The sequence below is a fragment of the Neodiprion fabricii genome, chromosome 1 (genome assembly GCF_021155785.1).
Source record: "Neodiprion fabricii isolate iyNeoFabr1 chromosome 1, iyNeoFabr1.1, whole genome shotgun sequence".
NCBI classification, from domain to species: Eukaryota; Metazoa; Arthropoda; class Insecta; order Hymenoptera; family Diprionidae; genus Neodiprion; species Neodiprion fabricii.
Genome location: NC_060239.1, coordinates 17203819 through 17227857, shown reverse-complemented (window position 1 = coordinate 17227857; position 24039 = coordinate 17203819). Strand labels below are relative to the sequence as shown.

The window sequence follows — 24039 nt, the reverse complement described above, 5'->3', positions numbered from 1 at the left end:
ACAATAACAAATTAGACTCCAATTTTTTTCAAAAATTCATAACTTTGGCAAAAAATTAGATACAATATATTTTTTTTTTTTCAAATTACGCGGAAAGCTCCATAGAATTAAAAAAAAAATACGAAATGGTAAAAAAAAGTTGTTATCAATTGTTTATTTAACAATTAATTTTTCAAAGATTTTTAAAACAGTGTACAACTGTACTACAACCTGTGAATTAATTCTAGAGGGGTGTTTTTCTTCGTTTTCGAGTAAAAAATCATTAAAGGTGTCGATGCGCGTGAAATTGCGGCGCGCCGAGTCTCTACGTAATGGCGGGGGGCCGGTTGCCGTCCACCGCTACACCGCGGTGGCGTCGCAGCGTTATTTTAGAGTCATTTTCACGATGTAGGACATGATTGAAGAATCTGAAAAAAATACTGTACCTTCACAAGGCCTGCTCAAAGCGATAAGTGAAGTTTCAGGAATGTGTTTTTCACCGTGTTTTGACTACAGAGATTCAAAATAACGGTTACACACCATGAGAGTGCACATAAATGATAATAATTACATAACTTGCTACTTATTTTAAAATAAAAACACATTCCTGAAACTTCACTTATCGCTTTGAGCAGGCCTTGTGAAGGTACAGTATTTTTTTCAGATTCTTCAATCATGTCCTACATCGTGAAAATGACTCTAAAATAACGCTGCGACGCCACCGCGGTGTAGCGGTGGACGGCAACCGGCCGCCCGCCATTACGTAGAGACTCGGCGCGCCGCAATTTCACGCGCATCGACATCTTTAATGATTTTTTACTCGAAAACGAAGAAAAACGCCCCTCTAGAATTAATTCACAGGTTGTAGTACAGTTCAAGGAACATGTCAGAATTTTAAAAAAATTTTTTGATCGTGTCAGTCACTGTTTTAAAAATCTTTGAAAAATTAATTGTTAAATAAACAATTGATAACAACTTTTTTTTACCATTTCGTATTTTTTTTTTAATTCTATGGAGCTTTCCGCGTAATTTGAAAAAAAAAAATATATTGTATCTAATTTTTTGCCAAAGTTATGAATTTTTGAAAAAAATGGGAGTCTAATTTGTTATTGTCAATAAAAAATCGAATTTTGCATTACGAGATTCGCGCTTTGGCACAAAAATCTAACTCCCCCTACACAATCCACATGCCAAATTAAAAAAATATCTGAGAGATGACTGATCCGGTTGACGCGGAATAGCCCATATAGCATTGTGTATAAGTTTAGTCAAAAGCAGAGAGAAATTGTAAGAATATCCAAGAATAATCTATAGCCGCTTAAATCAATTTTTTTCACCTATTAATCGAGTATAACCGATTATTTTTCAACCTTGATTAATCGATCGACTCCATTATTTTTCCTCGTAATCGGTTTTTATATTTAACTTCCATGTTTCACGCGATATAGTGTCAATTCGACGGCAGTATGGAAGAATGTGATATTTGAAATTGTGCTAGAAGGTCGTGACATCTCAGATTGTGTGAGAAGAACTTGACATCTCAAGTTGTGCCATAAGAACGTGAAATTTCAAATTTTTAAAGAAGAACGTCACATTTCGAACGACGTCAAATTTTTCATTGAAACGTTACTGGAATTGTAGGTGCATGAATTATACGAAGTGTTTTGTTCCAATAGATTCCATAATTGGATCATTTTCTCATTTATGTAGCCTTCATAATGTGGAACCAGAAAATTTCACATAAAATCGAACAAACGGGTATTCTTTAATTTTCATATGTTGATTAGATTGAATTTTTAAATTTATGAAATGAAGGCAAAAATTATATCCATTACGGAATTGGAATGATACTTGCACAGAACACTACATTGGGCTTACAGAATGGTCAGAAACTTTCACATAAAATCGAACTCATTATGAAGGGTAAATAAATGATAAAATGATTTAAACAATTACTGAATCTATTTGAAAAAAATTCTTCGTATAACGCACCCAAAATTCCAGTGCCGTATCAATGAAAAATTTGACCTCGATTAAGATGTCACGTTCTTCTTTCACAATTTTATATGTCACGTTCTTCTGGCACAATCTGACTATGAGATTTCACCTTCTTCCGGCACAATCTGAGATGTCAACGTTCTTTTAGCACAATTTGAGATGTCACGTCCTTCCATACTCCCGTCGAATTTGTGTGATTAAAGTATTAATTATTATCATTGCCTTACCGACAAAGTACCTATTTGATATGATGAGTGGAAGATAAATGAATACTTTCACCTGCCATTAAAAAATATTTAAATGAAACTATAAATCGTGAAAAAACTTTTCCGCTATTAAAACTATATACTGAAATTTACGAAATTTTGTTTTCAAGCGCACCGTTTCAGAAAAATACGAAACAATTGAGAAATTGATTAAGTTTTAAGTTCCAAGCTACACATGTGGTAAAAGAAATCCTGCAGCACACGCAGCGCCCGACTAGCTCAAATATGCGTCAAAAGCAGGCTGACATCTTTTTCACATTTTTCAAGTGAAGCAATATTAAAGCAGTAATTGTACACGTATTTGAAAAATGTGAAGAAGATGTCAACCTGCTTTTGACGCATATTTGAGGTAGTCGGGCGCTGCGTGCGCTGCAGGATTTCTTGTAGACACTGTACACATTGTAGACACCCATAAGAACGTGAACTTCATATATTCACCTGATGACAGACCATTTCTTCATTTCTCAGTGCGATTATAACCATTCGTATAAGGAAGTCGACGTTTTCGAAATTTCAAGGGCAAAGTACTAACCATGCATCTAATTAAAACCGGATTTCGATGGTAAGAAATTTTTCCGCGACTCAAGAATCTGTACAATATTCCACTTGGAGCTGTTGTTGACTAGGCAACCAGACACTGACTGCCGTTACTCGCAGTGAGAAGAGTGGGAGGGAATCGTCAGATTAAGAGAAAGGTTATTGAGCCGTGCATAGTAGCGATGACCACTCGGCTAAAAATAGTGGATGCATCGATTAAACGAGTCCAAAAACGTCATCGAAGATACCTCGATTGATTCGGTAAAAATGAATCGATTGATCGAATATTTGGTATTTTTTTGAAACGGTGCTTTTGAAACCAAAATTTCGTACATTTAAATATGTATGTAGTCTTAATAACGGAAATTTTTTTTTATAATTTACAGTTTCATTCAAAATAATTTCGAATTTCAAGAAAAACTGCCCATTTATCTTTCACTTATTTTATGAAATGAGTACTGAATATGTAAGACGATAATAATAAATGATATAAATTAATATTGTATTGCGTCGTTCATGGGAGTAAACAAGAAAAACCGATTGTGAGGAAAAATAATCGAGTCAGTCGATTAATCAAGTTCGAGAAGTAATCAATTATACTGATTAATCGGGACAAAATAATTGATTTGATCTAAAATAGATTATTTTTAGTCATTCTTAGTGCATGGCATACAAAGTTACAAAGTCAAGCTGTTTCACTGTATTATACAGGACCATCTTTTAGTCAAAGCTTTTACCATTGTACACATTCCGTCCTCCTGGCTCGAGAAAATTTTTGATAGCGAGTTTGCTTTTTTTCGCTCTTGCAACGATGTTGCCGAAAGATCATGAAGGGGTTGGTGTGTTCATGTAGTGGATGTGAAATGATAAGCGCTGCGGAGATTCTGGCGATCGAATTTCGAGAGGAATTGAGTGAAGGCTTGCCGAATAACGGATAGTCATTTTGAATTTGCGTTGTCGGAAAGTACTCCAAACTACGTTATCGAAAATCATAACTTCATTCGATTTATAATGCAATGGACGGTCCACACGGGAATGACAAATGATATAGTCAATGATAGTTTACGAATAACATATTTTCAAAATTCCCACTTGCAATTTAATTTTTAATAAATTTACCAACCCAATTACTACCCAAATTAAATCAATTTTTAGAACGTGGCAGTCAATTTACAGTGTAATTGTCACAAAATTAAAATTTGATTATTAATTGCAGAATTTACATGGTAATTTTTTGGGCATTGCTTACATCTGATACTGTTAGGGATTTCGTGTAAAATTAATACCTGCACAAGTTGTGTCGATTCAAAAGAAAATTTAATAATTTCAAAATCTGTTAAGAAACTGTTCAAATCCAGTACGTTCAGTATGTTAGAATTTAGTTTTAAGAAATTCAAAATCAGACTAATTGTAGAGCAAAATTAATAGAGATGTACATGGATTTATTTTGTCACATTATATTTTTAATTTTAACAGACTCTAATTGAAGTGTTTGTACATATGTCCGGTAATTTTAGCAGCATGCTTAGTAGATTCCAAATGCCATACAGTAAAAGTATAATTAAATTTTCGTTGGTTGAAAGAGTCAATGATGACAAGATGCAATTCACAGAGAATGATGGTTTTATTACGACGTTTCGGCAGGACCCCGCCTGCCATCATCAGGTTTCTTAAAAATTTTTATAAAAACAAAAAATATTAATATAAATTTTACAATTAAAACTTTCGATTAAAATTATTATACATAAATGCCACTATCAATTATTATTATTAGGCTGTCATAAGGTAATAAAATATTACAAACTCACATTTTTAGACGTTCCTTAGCTTAACAGTTGCTGCTTACATGGTGTTTCAGTAGGAAGTGACTATCCGTCTGTCATTTCAACCCCCTAATGTTAATTATAACAACAATGATCTAATGTCATACATTTGTCTACATGGTTGTTGTTGTACTGGCACTTTGTTTGTATGACCTTTAACACATATGTTTTTTGCGATTTATAAAATGTCTACGTAGAGGTGACTTAAATTATCAATATTAGTTCTTTTGTTTACAGTACTATTTATCGATATGTGTATCATTTCTTTTACAATTCTTTTGTGGCAGTTTGTCTCTTTGTCTAATATTATGACATTTTCATAATTGAACTTGTGTCCTTCAACCAATGCGTGATATTATATTTATGATTAGCGATCCTTTTTTTTAAATGTTGACAAAATTGGGCTATGTAGCATTTTTTGCAATCTGTGCAATTGATCTTATGGATCATATTGGTTTGTTCAAGCGCGGGTGTTTTTGATTTCAAACATGTAAATAAATTATTTAGAGTGTTGGTGATTTTATATGACACATTGATGTTTTCTTTACGCAGTATGTTTTTTATATTCTGCGACAGGCCTTCAATAAAGGGAATTGATCCTAGATATTTGTCATTGTTGTTTTCACAAATACCATCATTACAACTATTCTAATGTCTATATGTTCTTTGTTCCTGTAAATGTCTAATCAATTTGTGAGGATAGCCATTTTTCTTCAATGTTTCCCGTACTAGTTTTAGATTTCTTTTTCTAAACTTCCCATTGGAAAGTGTAATGCTTCTATCAAGTAAACCGATCGCAACATTTTTTTTATATTGCAGCGGATGGTGTGAGTAAAAATTTATATATCTAGCAGACCAAGTTTGTTTATGATACCAATCCGTTAGTAATATGGCATTTATGTATAATGATTTTAATCGAAAGTTTTAATAGTAAAATTTATATTTATATTTTTTTGTTTTTACAAAAATTTTTAAGAAACCTGATGTTGGCAGGCGGAGTCCTGCCGAAACGTCGTGATAAAAGCATCATTCTCTGTAAATTGCATCTTGTCATCATTGACTGTTTCATCCAACGGAAATTTAATCATACAACAAACACCGTCACGAACTTCAAACTCAAGTAAAAGTATAGTAAATTCACAAATATTAGCTCAATCGCGCGAGTAGTGTATATACGCCGGTTCTGGATCATACAATGGCGCGCTCCCCCCTAGCTACCCCGCCGCCCAGGGCGCTTATTCCCTCTCTCTCGCTTTCTCGCGCTCTCTCTCTCTCTCTCTCTCTCTCTCTCTCTCTCTCTCTCTCTCTCTCTCTCTCTCTCTCTCTCTCTCTCTCTCTCTCTCTCTCTCTCTCTCTCTCTCTCTCTCTCTCTCTCTCTCTCTCTCTTCTCTCTCTCTCTCTCTCTCTCTCTCTCTCTCTCTCTCTCTCTATCTCTATCTCTATCTCTATCTCTATCTCTCACGCTCACCCCCGGGAGGCCGGTTCTGGACCACATAATAGCACGCTCCTCCCTAGCTCCCCCCTCGACCCTCGGCCCACATACACGCACACACAAACGCACACACACAAATGCGAAAATAAATGAATTATTAATACATGGAAAATGAAAATAAAGATTAGGCTATGTAGCATTTTTTGCAATGGATGAAATGAATAAAATAAATAAAATGAATAAAGTAAACAAAATAAATAAAATGAATAGAATGAATGGAATGAATAGAATAAATAGAATAAATAAGAGAAATAAAATGAATAAAATAAATAAAATAAATGAAATAAATGAGATCAATGGAATAAATGAAATAAATGAAATTAATGAAATTAATGAAAAAAATGAAAGAAATGAAATGAATAAAATAAATAAAATGAATAGAACAAATAAAATAAACGGAAAAAATAAAATGAATGAAATAAATGAAATAAATGGAATGAATGAAATAAATAAAATAAATGAAATGACTCAAATAAATGAAATGAATGGAATAAATGAAATAAATGAAATAAATGAAATAAATAAGATGGATAAGATAAGGAAGATGATTAAAATGAATAAAATAAATTGTGACGTTGCACCTAGAGTGCAAGTCACAACAAACCCCAAACCCGCGGGGAAGAGCCGAACGGGTGAGTCCCGTCCCGTCGGGAAACACCCGAAGGTAACCGAAGCCCACTGACGCTCGGCGGAACCGAGCGCCGGCGAGCAGTACGATCACGGCCTACAAAGCAGCAACAAGTCTCCAAAAGAGAAACCCACGAGAAGCCAAGAGGACGAGCGAGAGAGAGAGAGAGAAAGAGAGAACGAGAGAGATACACAGTTACACACCGCTACACACACCGTTACCCACACGCGCGGACGACACCAGGTTAGCCTGCAATCTACAGCCGATCTGCCGCTCCCCTCGCAATGCCAACCCTTTCTACCTCACACTCCCCATCACCCTACACCACCTCCCCCCCCGCACTACCGACCCTCTCTTCCCCACACTCCCCGTCACACTACACCACCCCCCCTCCGCAATACCGACACTTCCTACCTCACACTCCCCGTCTTCCTACACACTCCCCCCGCGCGCGTATCTGTAAGTTAGGGTTAAGTGACGCTAAGGGCTGAGGCGTGATCAGCCCCCGTTGATGTCTACAACCCCTTTGTACCTTTCGTAGTTTTAAGTCGACTCACCCCCCCGATCGCAATACATGTATCCCCCCCCCCTCACAAATATACACACCAAGTTTTACCTATTCTATCAGCCCCGACTTTCTCGCCCCGTCTCTAATTGTTCCCGCCTTCCACATTATTAGTGCGGACTCAAAACCCGTCACAAAATGAAATAAATATAATTAATGAAATGAATAAAATGAATTAAATAAATGGATAAATGGTTAGAAAGAGAAAGAGAGAGGAAGGGAGGGAATGATGCTGAATACTGAAAAATTGAAACAAATCGAAAAACTTCGTTAACATACTAATCAAATGTGATAATCATTACGGAAATTAAATCGGCATTCGCAGTATCGTGAGAGGATTGGTGCAGCACTATATATATTCTATAAAGTACACACAAAAGTAGAAACTCGTTGAAGTGTTCGGGTTTTCGAATGAACACCTTTTTTCACCACTCACTTTGTCAAACACCTGTTTCTGCACGAGAGATTTTTCAAAATGCTAGAAAAGTTTCAAACAGCTATTCGGATTTATATGAAAGGATACACGCTCACCCTCCACCGAGCAAAAAGAAATCAGCCAATCGTTCATGGGATGTTCGCCTCGTGACATACAGGCAAAAATGTAACGCGACAACAGTATGAGCTGGGAAAATTTTCTCAAGAGATCGTTACCTGCTTTTTTGATGATCAATTTTTCCCATCACGTGCTCCACGCTGATATGGTTGGGGACGTGCAGGCTCGGACTTGTTCGCTATAAAGAGTCATAAGCCCCAAAACTGTATGTGCACAAAGCATCCGGTCAAGAGTCGACAAGACAAGATTTTTCTCACGCCAAACACTGCTCGCTACCTGCTTTTCGTTGACCGATTTTTCCCATCACATGCCCCACGCTGAGAAGGGTTAGGGTGTGCAGGCTCAGACTTGTTTGTCGTGAAATTTTTTTATTCTTTGATGGATGCGGTGGTCCACCACCGCAGCCCTCCACCCAGTCACCACTGCGCGCTGCCCACTACCTGCTTTGTCGTGGACCGATTTTTTTCCCCATCACATGACCCAATGGTGCTTGTGGGTGTGCAGGTTTTTGATTTTTGCATAGCCACATGAACAGCCATATTGATCAATTCCACAACCTCTCCCCACTCACAATCCTGGATCGGTAAACACAGCGGCTTGCAACCCGACACATGCACATTTTTTACACGGAAACTGTGAATCATCTGAGAATTACAATAAAATATTCAATTACACAAAATATCTCCACATTCTCTTCCCTTATGCATACAGGTGTAACATATCATCATCAATAATAATAATAATAACAATAACAATAATAACAATAATGAAATCTCCGTACATGCATAGATAACGATCTGGCAAAAACATCGAGTCAATCAAACGATACTAGACGAGCACAACATCAAAATCAAGACGTGAAAATGCAAACAACAAACGGTATTACGAATAGCACAAATGATTTAGTAAATCAAAATACCATTAAAAATTTCTCAGAAGAATCCCCAAACAAAAAGATCTCGACACAACATCGAACCAAAATTTACCAACGTTATGTAAACAAGATAAACGACGCTATACTTAAAAAAATTCACAGCTAAGCCTGAAAATACTCTATAACTAACTTACAAGTTATTTAGAGAGGAAATGAGTTTTAATTCACAGACAGAATCAAATATGATATATAACTGGCTGATAAATAACCCTTGTTTTTATTTGAAAACAATTAAAAAAAGAGGCATGAGGAAAGATGTTTGGTAATTCACGCCGGGTGATCCCTATCCTTAAAGGGGCAGCGTTGCCCCCACCACCCATCGATCAGCCATCTGATGCCGAAGAAGTCTATGAAATCGTCACCCTGCCATCGGTAGTCGTCAGCTAGCCCTCGAAAATATGCAATTTCGCTTCAAATTTCCGCCCCACCTTGTCGGTGTTTTTTAAAATCCTTTCTACTGACGCACCCTAGGGACTCTAGAGTCCTCAGCAGATACTGTAGACATGGATAAACAACCAAATTTGAATTAAAATGCTACGGAAACACTTCGAATAAAAAGAGCGAAAACCATGTGCCGCAGAATACTATCATGAACAATGAGCAATGAATCAAAATGAAGAATTCCCAAAACTTGAATACTTTTTCTTTGCACACATAAACACAAATAATTGAACGATTCAAAAACTCTTAGACATGTTACGATAAAAACATTTATAATGAGCAAGACGATGAAACTTGGTACTTACAGAAATCTTCTCTAATTTGAGAACCATTTTTTTATTTTCTAACTATGTACTTTTATAACTCGTCAACTCAGTGAAGTTTGAAGAATGGATACAATTTTTCACGCAGCGACGCGATCTCAATTTCTTTGCCTCGGCTTTACGGACACTTTCTGTACGCAGAGATCGTCCTCCTTGCCTATATCATCTACAGCTCTAACCCGACCTAACCCAGCGGAGTAAAAGCTAACCTGACCTAAGACGGTAGGACTTGACCTAATGTAACCTTACTTGACCCCAGACACTACAACCTAACTTAATATAACCTATCCTAATCCAAGACTGTCCAACCTAACCTAAGTTGATAAAATACTTTCTTAAATGATTTATTCGATCAAGCTTGATCGCTAGCTTCGATAGTTCAATAATTCTTGAGCAATTCGCAGTTGGCGCGACGGCCTCGAGGTTTCTAGAACCTGACCTACGTCAAGGCTACTTCAACTTAACATAACCTAACTTGACCCAAGACACTACAACCCAACCTAATATAACCTATTCCAACTCGAGACTGTACAACCTAGCCAACCTAATATAACTTGATCTTTTGCAGGTTTCCCGGTAACATGAAAAGGCTTCCGTTTCCTCTATAGACGAGGAAGCTCTTCGTAACATTCGCTCATTTTACTTGTTCTGCCGTCTACTGGTTCTCATTTTGTTACACGTACTACTTCTCATGCAATATAGGTAATGTAAGCGGGCTTATTCATGTTTGAAAATACAAATCCAGTAGATTCTAGCAGAGCTGTCGAGAGTGCGGTATGCATCACAACATTTTCCAATCCGCATTGTTGTAGTACGATGACATTGTATAAAGCAATAATTCGATTTCTGACATGTCTTTCAAGACAGATTAATTCAGAATTAAAGTATGTAAAAATATTCATATTCCTGACCGTTATAAACATTAACACGATTCACAATTCCATCAGTTTTACACAATTCATCAACCCTATTGGATACGCAATTTTTAATAAAATCGCTAGCATCAACTTTTCCTCGCAAAATCACACTGCTGCCAATAAATAAGGAAAAATATATCTCATTCACGAATGCGTTAATGGAACAATAATGTGCTTGAGATTCATCGATTCGTTTGATTTTTATGGCTAGCAGCATCCTTTCCATAAACCTTCCACATATTTGAATGATGCAGATAAACACACAACGCGTAAATTCTGCAATAACCAGACTCAGTTCAGTTTGATGACTGGCAACGATGTTTTTCCCATGGATACGTTGATTGTTGGGAGAAGCTCGATGAAACTCAGCAACCTGCAACGAAGCATTTCTACTCACACCTATGTAATGCAAATATTTCAAACGGTGGTTACGAGCATGATAAAAATGTTTGGGAAGAATTCCATTTAGCACCAATGGAGGACTATAGAGATTGATGAATGCAAAACGGTGATCTGACCAGATGTCTCAAAACATATGATTTAGATCCGTTGCACTACTGCACAGTGCCGGGACTTGCTTTCGACGCTGTGCTCAAATACACGGGTGTAAATTTACAATATTCGAATCGATACGCTCGGGCCAATAACAGGTTTATGGGGAAAGATTTTGATTCTAGTAACGTGGAATCGTATCTCATGTATTTTGACGTAAGCAATTTAAACAGTTCGTTCGATCGAGTGGTGGTATAATCCTATCGAAATAACAACTCACTCAGACGATCCACCGATCGGTTACATTCTGAACCGATGAATATCCGAATATCCTATAGAGCTTCACAAGGATCATAAAGATTTTTATTCTTTTGTCTCGAGCATTTCACACCTCGGGTTCTGATGAAGGATGGGAACAATGGAAAAATTATGACCGAATTCATCGGGGATACATGTAAAACTGAGCACATTTACCATCAAAGTGAGCAAGTGTGTCAAGGATGCCGGAAGTGCAACGTTGAACACCATCACGTTTAACGATTATAAGCATCGCATGGGGAGGCTTACAAAGAGTTGGTCCATATCACAATGCCTAATACGTAGTAAAAAACATGAAGTTAGTCCCATTGTACTGAAAAATTGACGTTGAGTTGGCAAAACTGTAATATGCAACTGGTACCAGGACAGACCGACGCAATACCTTGAGGGGTTTACCACCACCCCCACAATAAACTAACCATAGGATAGAACTGAGGGCATAGAACTGCTGTAAGGACAACCCATCATCAAACAGAGATAGTTCTTCAACAATATAATAGATCCGTGCGAAACTATACACATTTACCACCACGGATGAAAACGAAACGAAATATATCAACATTATCGAAGTGAGCAAACGTGTGAAGGCATGCGAAAACTGCAACGATAAATAACATCACGTTTAATGATTATAAGAACCGTCTGAGGGGCTTACCAAGAGTTGACCCACCCTACAGTGTTTAATACGTAGTAAAAAACGCGAAGTTAGCCCCAATATACTGAAAAATTGACCATGAGTTGACAAGACGGCAATATGCAACTGATACCTGGACAAACAGACACCATACCTTGATGGGTTTACCGCCACCCCCACAATAAACTAACCGTAGAATAGAACTGTGGACATAGAACCGCTGTAAGGATAACCATTAATCAAACAGAGATGTTCCCTCATCAATACGATAGATCCATATGAAATTGCACACATTTAACATCACGGATGAGGATGAAACGAAAATATGGCAACGGTGTGAAGTGAGTAAGCGTGCCAAGGATGTAAAAATTCAACGATAAATAGCATCACGTTTAATGATTATAAAAACCGTCTGAGGGGCTTACTAAGAGTTAACCCACCCCACAGTGTTTAATACATAGTAAAAATCACAAAGTTAGGCCCAATGTACTGAAAAATTGACGCTGAGTTGACAAGACGGCAATATGCAACTGATACCTGGACAAACAGACACCATACCTTGATGGGTTTACCGCCACTCCCACAATAAACTACCCATAGAATAAAATTGTGGGCATAGAACTGTTGTAAGGACAACCCTTCATCATCAGACAGAGACATTTTTTCAGCAATACGATAGATCCATGTGAAACTGCACACATTAACACCTTGGGCGAAGACAAAAACGAAACATATCAACATTATCAAAGTGGGCAAGCGTGTCAAGGATGTAAAATTTAGCGATAAATAACATCACGTTTAATGATTATAAGAACCGTCGGAGGGGCTTTCCAAGAGTTGACCCACCCCACAGTGTTTAATACGTAGTAAAAAAAAAAAAAAAAAATACAAAGTTAGTTCCATTGTACGGAAAAAATTGAAGCTGAGCTGGTAAAACGGTAATATGCAACCGATACCTGGGCAAACAGGCATCAGACCTTGGAGGAAGTGCTGCAACCCGGCAATAAACTAGCCGTAGGATAGAACTGAGGGCATAGAACCGTTGTAAATATATGCGTTTGACACATGTCCAAGAACTTAGCATGGCCATTTGAGATTAGAGAAAAAATAAGTTTTGTGCTAAAATGTGCTAGGTTTGTGCTGCGATGTGCCACGAATCGCAGATCCCAATCATCAAAAACCGGGCTCTAATCGTCAAAAAATCGTTTTTTCAACCAGCATGACCATTTGGTTTTTTCGAAAAAGCAAGGGTTGTGCCGGAATGTGCTAGGCTTGTGCTGCGATGTGCCGCAAACAGTAGTCGATTATCTCCAAAAACGTAGCTGATATTGCCAAAAAACTATATTATTTAAATTTTTTTCGTCGAGCTTCGGTCATTTTTTTTCTAAACGCGATATCCCGATTCCTCGAGCTGTGTAGACATCGCTAGGTTTGTGTGATACGTTGTTTCAGAAATCGCCTTTTATGTAATTATTTTTAAATATAGGTGTATGGATTGTGCGATTTTTGACAACAGAAATGTCCGATCACTTCCGATCATATACTGACACAGATTCTACAGTCCCGGAATATCATACATAACCATCCGACCATTATAAATGATTCCCTGAACTTTACACTGGATGTTGTTTTAGAATTCAAACTTGATCTAACAAACGTTTGGTCAGAGATGGCACCTGAAACAACAAAATATGACTATCAGTCTCGCGGTAAACGTGAATTACAGAAACTCAAACGGAATGCCTGGACGCACACCTTGTATGATGCAATATTTGAGGTAACGAAAATACCATGCGCATTGAAGTTCAAAACAAATGAAGTTTCAGAAAGTGGTTTCTATGTCTCAATTACTGGAGATTGTCCTGATTGTAAAGCTCGATTTCTTGGACGGATTATTAACGCTCCAAGTGAGAATGAATCAACTATTATGGAATGCTTCATTTACGGATTCGACTGGTCCGTAAATCACACTACAAAAAGACAGTTGAAAGGAGCTCGACGAATAAAAGTTGCAAAAGAAATGGTAGAGGGAAATATGCTTCCGTGCAATTGGAGGCGAAAAGAAGGTGACCGGTTAATAGATAGTATAGGGGATGATGAACCGGCACACATTCCTCGTGGCCAGGTTCTTGGTAAAGCCGCGACAGAGATGCGAGACAAGATCCTTGGTTTGATTAGAACCCACGATGTTTTTGAAAGTTTTCAGGATATGAAATGTGGGTCTATATACGAAACATCGATTCATTCAATTGGTTTTTTCGAATTTTTTGTGCATTATTGGTCCAAGGAACAACTTGTGGTGTACCAAAAATTTCACAAAACCCTTTATATTGATGGAACTGGGTCTGTGGTCGGCAAAATACGATGGCCTTCTGGCTACAGCCCTCATATATATCTATATCAAGCAGTTACTCAGGCAAACAACAAAACTATACCGGTTTTTCAGATGTTATCTGCTGAACATCATACTGATGCAATTGCAAAGTGGCTTTTGGAACTCTTGCGCACAGGTGCAAAAGAAACTTCGTCGTTTCCTCTACCACAAGAAGTAGTTACAGATTTTGACAAAGCCCTTTTAGGTGGAATTGCCAGAGCTTTTGCACAACAATCGAGTTTGAAAAAGTACCTATCATTCTGTTTCGAATATTTGACGGAGGCAATTCTGACACCGCCCGTATGCATTCTGCGCCTTGATATTTGCCATTTTATTAATATGATTTCGAAATGGAAGTGCTATGACGGAACACCGTACGGTGAAAAATCGATGTGTATCCGGGCAATGGCTGTGCTTCGACAGCAGGAAACCATACCAGCACTCGAAGCAGTCGCTAAACAAATTTTCTTACTCGTCCTCAGCCGAAGCGCGGACAGTGGAAGCTTATCTGATAGGGCTCGTATTCATATCACGGCACTGATAAAAGGTATCCCTCATATCGACTTGATTAAACCCGAAGAAGAAGACGAAATTGACGATGAGTTCGAAGATTCCAAAAAAGAACATAGTTCCGATTCTAAGTACGATGAATTATTAAATTCCGCAGAGAATGTACTAACGAGTACATGGGAATGGACAAAAAACATCTATGAAGAATGTGTTGTACAAATAAGAACCGAATTGAAGGGTGAAAGTGAAGATATCGACGCTTTCTATAATCCAAAGTTCGCGAAACATCTCAAAAATTTACTGCCATACTTTCCTCTGTTCTCTGAATGTATGCGAAAAGCCTGTCAAAGCGGATCTAGAAATGCTACGTCGGCTGCTATCGAATCAGAGTTCAACGACTTGAAAAATCGTACGCTGATCAACGAACGACAACCCTTACGTGCGGACAGATTCGTTGCAACCCATATTTTATCATTTCCAGAAAAAATCAAGTTGGCTTCAGCAGGACAATCGGAAAATGATGCACTTGTCGAACTGGAACGATGGACAGAAACCAATAATATCGATTTGAATAATGAGAAACGAAGAAGTTTTTTGAATAAGTTCAGGCATGAAGAAAATGAAGAAGTATATCAAAAGAATGATAGAAAGTTGAACAAAAAAAATGACCGTCCTGAAAACTCAATTACGATTGGCGAAAACACAAGTAGTCCCAGATATTCCACCGAGATTTGTACGCAACCGTGGATAGATGTCAAACTTAACGAAGAGTTGGGTATTCAACACATCGATTCGTCATGGACAGCTCCTGAGCAGTCGGCTATCCTTCGCGTTCAAACTTTACCAGATCATATTGAGAATTGCTCGCAAGTAATCAGTGACTATCCCGCACAGCATCTTTTCGACGATTGTCATGATCCTAGTGATCAAGTAGTCATCAAGCAAGAACCCCGAAAACGCCGTCCAACTCCATCCGAAACGAATACAGTTACGAAAATTCATTTCGATACTCATTGCCGAGAGTTACCATTAGATAATCCACTTAGGAATATTGATCATGGCTGTGATCAAAAGCCGGGCCGATTATTCGTAAGAAGCGATGAAGTCTTGGACTCAGCGAACGCAGCGGTGATAGAGCTCAAAGAGCAGCACAACTGAAGGAATAAGAATAAAACGAAAAAAAAACCTGAATACACCAAAGCATGTCCGAATTTTGACTCTAATAATATCGCGGCATATACTTCACTGCCACTGCTACCTAATGGTAATTGTTGTAAGAATTTGAAGGATAGATCAACTATATTAGTCGTGGAAAACACATGTGGATTTGATAGCGTTTGTCAAATATTAGCGATGGCTGTTTGTAATAATCCACGTTACAAAGCAACTATTGTTAATAGCGACGCAGGTATATACAAGTGTATCGAGCTACTGATACAAAAAGGTCTAGTGTCACAGGTTTTCAAAGAACGTGCCAATGCGCTACTAACTTTACCAAGAATAAAAAAAGAACGAAAAGGCGAAATCATTAAAATCAGAGCAGACTCTAATCTTACTGTTCTTGTCGAAGATTTATTCGTTGGTATACCCAGTTACACACTGCGATGTAAGCGTTCACAATGCGGTATCGAAACAGTACATCGTCGAGTTTTTTTAGATGTTAACTACAACCCCATGACATCAGAAGGAATAATAGCTCTTCATCAAGCGGTATCGTTAGGACGGTATGTTCCGCGCAAATGTTGTGGTACAAGTACACAAATTGTCGAATACGGTTCACATTTATTCCTTGATGTGGATACCGGTAGAAATAAGAGAGAGGAACTGTCTAATGTTCCTCGAGACTTAATAGTAACAGACGGCACTCGATATAAATTAGCTGGCGTTGTTGAGTACCAGGGGCCTAAGTGTATAATTTCTGTTGGACATTATATTGGATATTGCTGGACCGGCAGTCATTGGATCCGATATAATGATAATGCGCGCAACAAAACAGCGCAAATAGTCGGCGGTACGGTACCGGTAGAGATTCACCTATGTGTATACACGATTTGATAGCGATGCCTCAGAAAAGAAAATTAAATGCGTCAGTGCTTGTTAATATGGTATGAATCGATGATTGAATGCGGATGTAAATAAAAAGTCTGGGTGCTTGTACATAAAGTGTAAATGGTGTGTGAATGTGGATCTCAAAGTGGGATGGATTTTAGTTGAACCCACAAAAGCCAACCGCACCTTCACGTGGTGAAATTCGGGCAACATAAGTTATGTTCTGCTTACGGCCAACGCGGCTCTGGTTCATGCATTTGTAAGTGAATAGTCCTCATCGTGATTACATATTGTGACACGCAAAATACAATCCTCGTTTGAAAAATGTCAAAGCACCGTAGAATATTGTACACAGCGCGATCTACCTAAAGGAAAACAATAGTTACATCAATTAAACTGGAAGTGATCGGACATTTCTGTTGTCAAAAATCGCACAATCCATACACCTATATTTAAAAATAATTACATAAAAGGCGATTTCTGAAACAACGTATCACACAAACCTAGCGATGTCTACACAGCTCGAGGAATCGGGATATCGCGTTTAGAAAAAAAATGACCGAAGCTCGACGAAAAAAATTTAAATAATATAGTTTTTTGGCAATATCAGCTACGTTTTTGGAGATAATCGACTACTGTTTGCGGCACATCGCAGCACAAGCCTAGCACATTCCGGCACAACCCTTGCTTTTTCGAAAAAACCAAATGGTCATGCTGGTTGAAAAAACGATTTTTTGACGATTAGAGCCCGGTTTTTGATGATTGGGATCTGCGATTCGTGGCACATCGCAGCACAAACCTAGCACATTTTAGCACAAAACTTATTTTTTCTCTAATCTCAAATGGCCATGCTAAGTTCTTGGACATGTGTCAAACGCATATATTTACAACGGTTCTATGCCCTCAGTTCTATCCTACGGCTAGTTTATTGCCGGGTTGCAGCACTTCCTCCAAGGTCTGATGCCTGTTTGCCCAGGTATCGGTTGCATATTACCGTTTTACCAGCTCAGCTTCAATTTTTTCCGTACAATGGAACTAACTTTGTATTTTTTTTTTTTTTTTTTACTACGTATTAAACACTGTGGGGTGGGTCAACTCTTGGAAAGCCCCTCCGACGGTTCTTATAATCATTAAACGTGATGTTATTTATCGCTAAATTTTACATCCTTGACACGCTTGCCCACTTTGATAATGTTGATATGTTTCGTTTTTGTCTTCGCCCAAGGTGTTAATGTGTGCAGTTTCACATGGATCTATCGTATTGCTGAAAAAATGTCTCTGTCTGATGATGAAGGGTTGTCCTTACAACAGTTCTATGCCCACAATTTTATTCTATGGGTAGTTTATTGTGGGAGTGGCGGTAAACCCATCAAGGTATGGTGTCTGTTTGTCCAGGTATCAGTTGCATATTGCCGTCTTGTCAACTCAGCGTCAATTTTTCAGTACATTGGGCCTAACTTTGTGATTTTTACTATGTATTAAACACTGTGGGGTGGGTTAACTCTTAGTAAGCCCCTCAGACGGTTTTTATAATCATTAAACGTGATGCTATTTATCGTTGAATTTTTACATCCTTGGCACGCTTACTCACTTCACACCGTTGCCATATTTTCGTTTCATCCTCATCCGTGATGTTAAATGTGTGCAATTTCATATGGATCTATCGTATTGATGAGGGAACATCTCTGTTTGATTAATGGTTATCCTTACAGCGGTTCTATGTCCACAGTTCTATTCTACGGTTAGTTTATTGTGGGGGTGGCGGTAAACCCATCAAGGTATGGTGTCTGTTTGTCCAGGTATCAGTTGCATATTGCCGTCTTGTCAACTCATGGTCAATTTTTCAGTATATTGGGGCTAACTTCGCGTTTTTTACTACGTATTAAACACTGTAGGGTGGGTCAACTCTTGGTAAGCCCCTCAGACGGTTCTTATAATCATTAAACGTGATGTTATTTATCGTTGCAGTTTTCGCATGCCTTCACACGTTTGCTCACTTCGATAATGTTGATATATTTCGTTTCGTTTTCATCCGTGGTGGTAAATGTGTATAGTTTCGCACGGATCTATTATATTGTTGAAGAACTATCTCTGTTTGATGATGGGTTGTCCTTACAGCAGTTCTATGCCCTCAGTTCTATCCTATGGTTAGTTTATTGTGGGGGTGGTGGTAAACCCCTCAAGGTATTGCGTCGGTCTGTCCTGGTACCAGTTGCATATTACAGTTTTGCCAACTCAACGTCAATTTTTCAGTACAATGGGACTAACTTCATGTTTTTTACTACGTATTAGGCATTGTGATATGGACCAACTCTTTGTAAGCCTCCCCATGCGATGCTTATAATCGTTAAACGTGATGGTGTTCAACGTTGCACTTCCGGCATCCTTGACACACTTGCTCACTTTGATGGTAAATGTGCTCAGTTTTACATGTATCCCCGATGAATTCGGTCATAATTTTTCCATTGTTCCCATCCTTCATCAGAACCCGAGGTGTGAAATGCTCGAGACAAAAGAATAAAAATCTTTATGATCCTTGTGAAGCTCTATAGGATATTCGGATATTCATCGGTTCAGAATGTAACCGATCGGTGGATCGTCTGAGTGAGTTGTTATTTCGATAGGATTATACCACCACTCGATCGAACGAACTGTTTAAATTGCTTACGTCAAAATACATGAGATACGATTCCACGTTACTAGAATCAAAATCTTTCCCCATAAACCTGTTATTGGCCCGAGCGTATCGATTCGAATATTGTAAATTTACACCCGTGTATTTGAGCACAGCGTCGAAAGCAAGTCCCGGCACTGTGCAGTAGTGCAACGGATCTAAATCATATGTTTTGAGACATCTGGTCAGATCACCGTTTTGCATTCATCAATCTCTATAGTCCTCCATTGGTGCTAAATGGAATTCTTCCCAAACATTTTTATCATGCTCGTAACCACCGTTTGAAATATTTGCATTACATAGGTGTGAGTAGAAATGCTTCGTTGCAGGTTGCTGAGTTTCATCGAGCTTCTCCCAACAATCAACGTATCCATGGGAAAAACATCGTTGCCAGTCATCAAACTGAACTGAGTCTGGTTATTGCAGAATTTACGCGTTGTGTGTTTATCTGCATCATTCAAATATGTGGAAGGTTTATGGAAAGGATGCTGCTAGCCATAAAAATCAAACGAATCGATGAATCTCAAGCACATTATTGTTCCATTAACGCATTCGTGAATGAGATATATTTTTCCTTATTTATTGGCAGCAGTGTGATTTTGCGAGGAAAAGTTGATGCTAGCGATTTTATTAAAAATTGCGTATCCAATAGGGTTGATGAATTGTGTAAAACTGATGGAATTGTGAATCGTGTTAATGTTTATAACGGTCAGGAATATGAATATTTTTACATACTTTAATTCTGAATTAATCTGTCTTGAAAGACATGTCAGAAATCGAATTATTGCTTTACACAATGTCATCGTACTACAACAATGCGGATTGGAAAATGTTGTGATGCATACCGCACTCTCGACAGCTCTGCTAGAATCTACTGGATTTGTATTTTCAAACATGAATAAGCCCGCTTACATTACCTATATTGCATGAGAAGTAGTACGTGTAACAAAATGAGAACCAGTAGACGGCAGAACAAGTAAAATGAGCGAATGTTACGAAGAGCTTCCTCGTCTATAGAGGAAACGGAAGCCTTTTCATGTTACCGGGAAACCTGCAAAAGATCAAGTTATATTAGGTTGGCTAGGTTGTACAGTCTCGAGTTGGAATAGGTTATATTAGGTTGGGTTGTAGTGTCTTGGGTCAAGTTAGGTTATGTTAAGTTGAAGTAGCCTTGACGTAGGTCAGGTTCTAGAAACCTCGAGGCCGTCGCGCCAACTGCGAATTGCTCAAGAATTATTGAACTATCGAAGCTAGCGATCAAGCTTGATCGAATAAATCATTTAAGAAAGTATTTTATCAACTTAGGTTAGGTTGGACAGTCTTGGATTAGGATAGGTTATATTAAGTTAGGTTGTAGTGTCTGGGGTCAAGTAAGGTTACATTAGGTCAAGTCCTACCGTCTTAGGTCAGGTTAGCTTTTACTCCGCTGGGTTAGGTCGGGTTAGAGCTGTAGATGATATAGGCAAGGAGGACGATCTCTGCGTACAGAAAGTGTCCGTAAAGCCGAGGCAAAGAAATTGAGATCGCGTCGCTGCGTGAAAAATTGTATCCATTCTTCAAACTTCACTGAGTTGACGAGTTATAAAAGTACATAGTTAGAAAATAAAAAAATGGTTCTCAAATTAGAGAAGATTTCTGTAAGTACCAAGTTTCATCGTCTTGCTCATTATAAATGTTTTTATCGTAACATGTCTAAGAGTTTTTGAATCGTTCAATTATTTGTGTTTATGTGTGCAAAGAAAAAGTATTCAAGTTTTGGGAATTCTTCATTTTGATTCATTGCTCATTGTTCATGATAGTATTCTGCGGCACATGGTTTTCGCTCTTTTTATTCGAAGTGTTTCCGTAGCATTTTAATTCAAATTTGGTTGTTTATCCATGTCTACAGTATCTGCTGAGGACTCTAGAGTCCCTAGGGTGCGTCAGTAGAAAGGATTTTAAAAAACACCGACAAGGTGGGGCGGAAATTTGAAGCGAAATTGCATATTTTCGAGGGCTAGCTGACGACTACCGATGGCAGGGTGACGATTTCATAGACTTCTTCGGCATCAGATGGCTGATCGATGGGTGGTGGGGGCAACGCTGCCCCTTTAAGGATAGGGATCACCCGGCGTGAATTACCAAACATCTTTCCTCATGCCTCTTTTTTTAATTGTTTTCAAATAAAAACAAGGGTTATTTATCAGCCAGTTATATATCATATTTGATTCTGTCTGTGAATTAAAACTCATTTCCTCTCTAAATAACTTGTAAGTTAGTTATAGAGTATTTTCAGGCTTAGCTGTGAATTTTTTTAAGTATAGCGTCGTTTATCTTGTTTACATAACGTTGGTAAATTTTGGTTCGATGTTGTGTCGAGATCTTTTTGTTTGGGGATTCTTCTGAGAAATTTTTAATGGTATTTTGATTTACTAAATCATTTGTGCTATTCGTAATACCGTTTGTTGTTTGCATTTTCACGTCTTGATTTTGATGTTGTGCTCGTCTAGTATCGTTTGATTGACTCGATGTTTTTGCCAGATCGTTATCTATGCATGTACGGAGATTTCATTATTGTTATTATTGTTATTGTTATTATTATTATTATTGATGATGATATGTTACACCTGTATGCATAAGGGAAGAGAATGTGGAGATATTTTGTGTAATTGAATATTTTATTGTAATTCTCAGATGATTCACAGTTTCCGTGTAAAAAATGTGCATGTGTCGGGTTGCAAGCCGCTGTGTTTACCGATCCAGGATTGTGAGTGGGGAGAGGTTGTGGAATTGATCAATATGGCTGTTCATGTGGCTATGCAAAAATCAAAAACCTGCACACCCACAAGCACCATTGGGTCATGTGATGGGGAAAAAAATCGGTCCACGACAAAGCAGGTAGTGGGCAGCGCGCAGTGGTGACTGGGTGGAGGGCTGCGGTGGTGGACCACCGCATCCATCAAAGAATAAAAAAATTTCACGACAAACAAGTCTGAGCCTGCACACCCTAACCCTTCTCAGCGTGGGGCATGTGATGGGAAAAATCGGTCAACGAAAAGCAGGTAGCGAGCAGTGTTTGGCGTGAGAAAAATCTTGTCTTGTCGACTCTTGACCGGATGCTTTGTGCACATACAGTTTTGGGGCTTATGACTCTTTATAGCGAACAAGTCCGAGCCTGCACGTCCCCAACCATATCAGCGTGGAGCACGTGATGGGAAAAATTGATCATCAAAAAAGCAGGTAACGATCTCTTGAGAAAATTTTCCCAGCTCATACTGTTGTCGCGTTACATTTTTGCCTGTATGTCACGAGGCGAACATCCCATGAACGATTGGCTGATTTCTTTTTGCTCGGTGGAGGGTGAGCGTGTATCCTTTCATATAAATCCGAATAGCTGTTTGAAACTTTTCTAGCATTTTGAAAAATCTCTCGTGCAGAAACAGGTGTTTGACAAAGTGAGTGGTGAAAAAAGGTGTTCATTCGAAAACCCGAACACTTCAACGAGTTTCTACTTTTGTGTGTACTTTATAGAATATATACAGGGTGTCCCTAAATTGAGGGACACGGACCAGCCAGCGTGATACCTGACTGAAATGCAACCGAGAATTTCTTTACCGGAAGGTCGTCCGACGCATAGTTTTTGAATTATAAGCGATAGCGTTAAGCCAATCAGAGTGCACCATTTCATCTGGATTTGCCGCCACGGAAATTGCTGTTTTGTTCGTCTGGGTGAATTATTATTATTCGGTTACAAAGTAAATATCGGCACCTCCCCTCTCTCGCTGTTGTACCCCTTCTCGAGCACTGACCTCGGTATTGTTGCCGCGGCACACGCTGCCGGCCGCACACCCACGGACGCACACTGGTGTGTGTGAAAATAAGCGAATGCCCAGCTACACAATACTACCAAACACACATCTACGAGTGAAAATAAAAATAAATCTCGAAATAAATCAGCCGATTTAAGATTTGATGTTATAAAACACCTCCAATCATCGATGTATGCATAAAACTAGAGATTTTAGACGATTGATATGCCGTTAGGGTTCATAATTAGTCATTCAATCAATCTGAATTATGCTTTCCGAACATTTTCTGTGTCTTTGCAACACAACTTTTCCACTAGCTTGAAATTCATCATTGACATACGATTCTTCAATAATGCGAGGAAACAACAACTCGCTGAATTCACGTGTCAATAGGTTTGTAAATCAATTACAATTCACCTGAGTTAACACAAAATAACTGAATAAATGAGAATTCTCGGAATCACTAAAAATGATAACTGAAATCATGAGAATTATTTGAGATGTAACTGAATTAGGAAGAGTTGTGATAAGTCAAGTTACTTTGAATAACTTTAGATTCGTGCCAAAATTTTATGTTTAGAGAGAAAAATAATTAAATTCAAGTAAAAAAGTAATTTTAAATGAAGAAGAAGAAAATTTCCAAATACCTGAATTCAAATGAAGCAATTTGAATACAATAAATCTATCCGAATTTAAGAAAAAATAATAATTATTATTTAGACCAGAAAAATGAAGTCGAATTAC

The 24039-nt window shown here is 38.2% G+C and overlaps 2 protein-coding genes across 7 annotated transcripts in view; one reads left to right on the top strand and one right to left on the bottom strand.

The window, feature by feature from the left end:
- The window catches only part of LOC124178173 (carbohydrate sulfotransferase 11-like), a 67427-nt gene extending 64552 nt beyond the window's left edge, over window positions 1-2875 (bottom strand). For 4 of the 6 annotated variants that reach the window (XR_006869775.1, XM_046561534.1, XM_046561651.1 and 1 more), the window contains exon 1: window positions 2682-2868. Coding sequence is in view for 4 of the 6 variants with exons in the window: in XM_046561534.1 (XP_046417490.1) it covers window positions 2682-2704 (23 nt within the window). In the remaining 2 variants the exon portion in view is untranslated. Of the gene's footprint in view, window positions 1-2681 lie in introns of all 6 variants that reach the window. The other 2 variants (XM_046561483.1, XM_046561424.1) reach the window with 2 other exon arrangements.
- Window positions 1-24039, top strand: part of LOC124187809 — a 340932-nt gene that overhangs the window by 138499 nt on the left and 178394 nt on the right. The window lies entirely within an intron of this gene.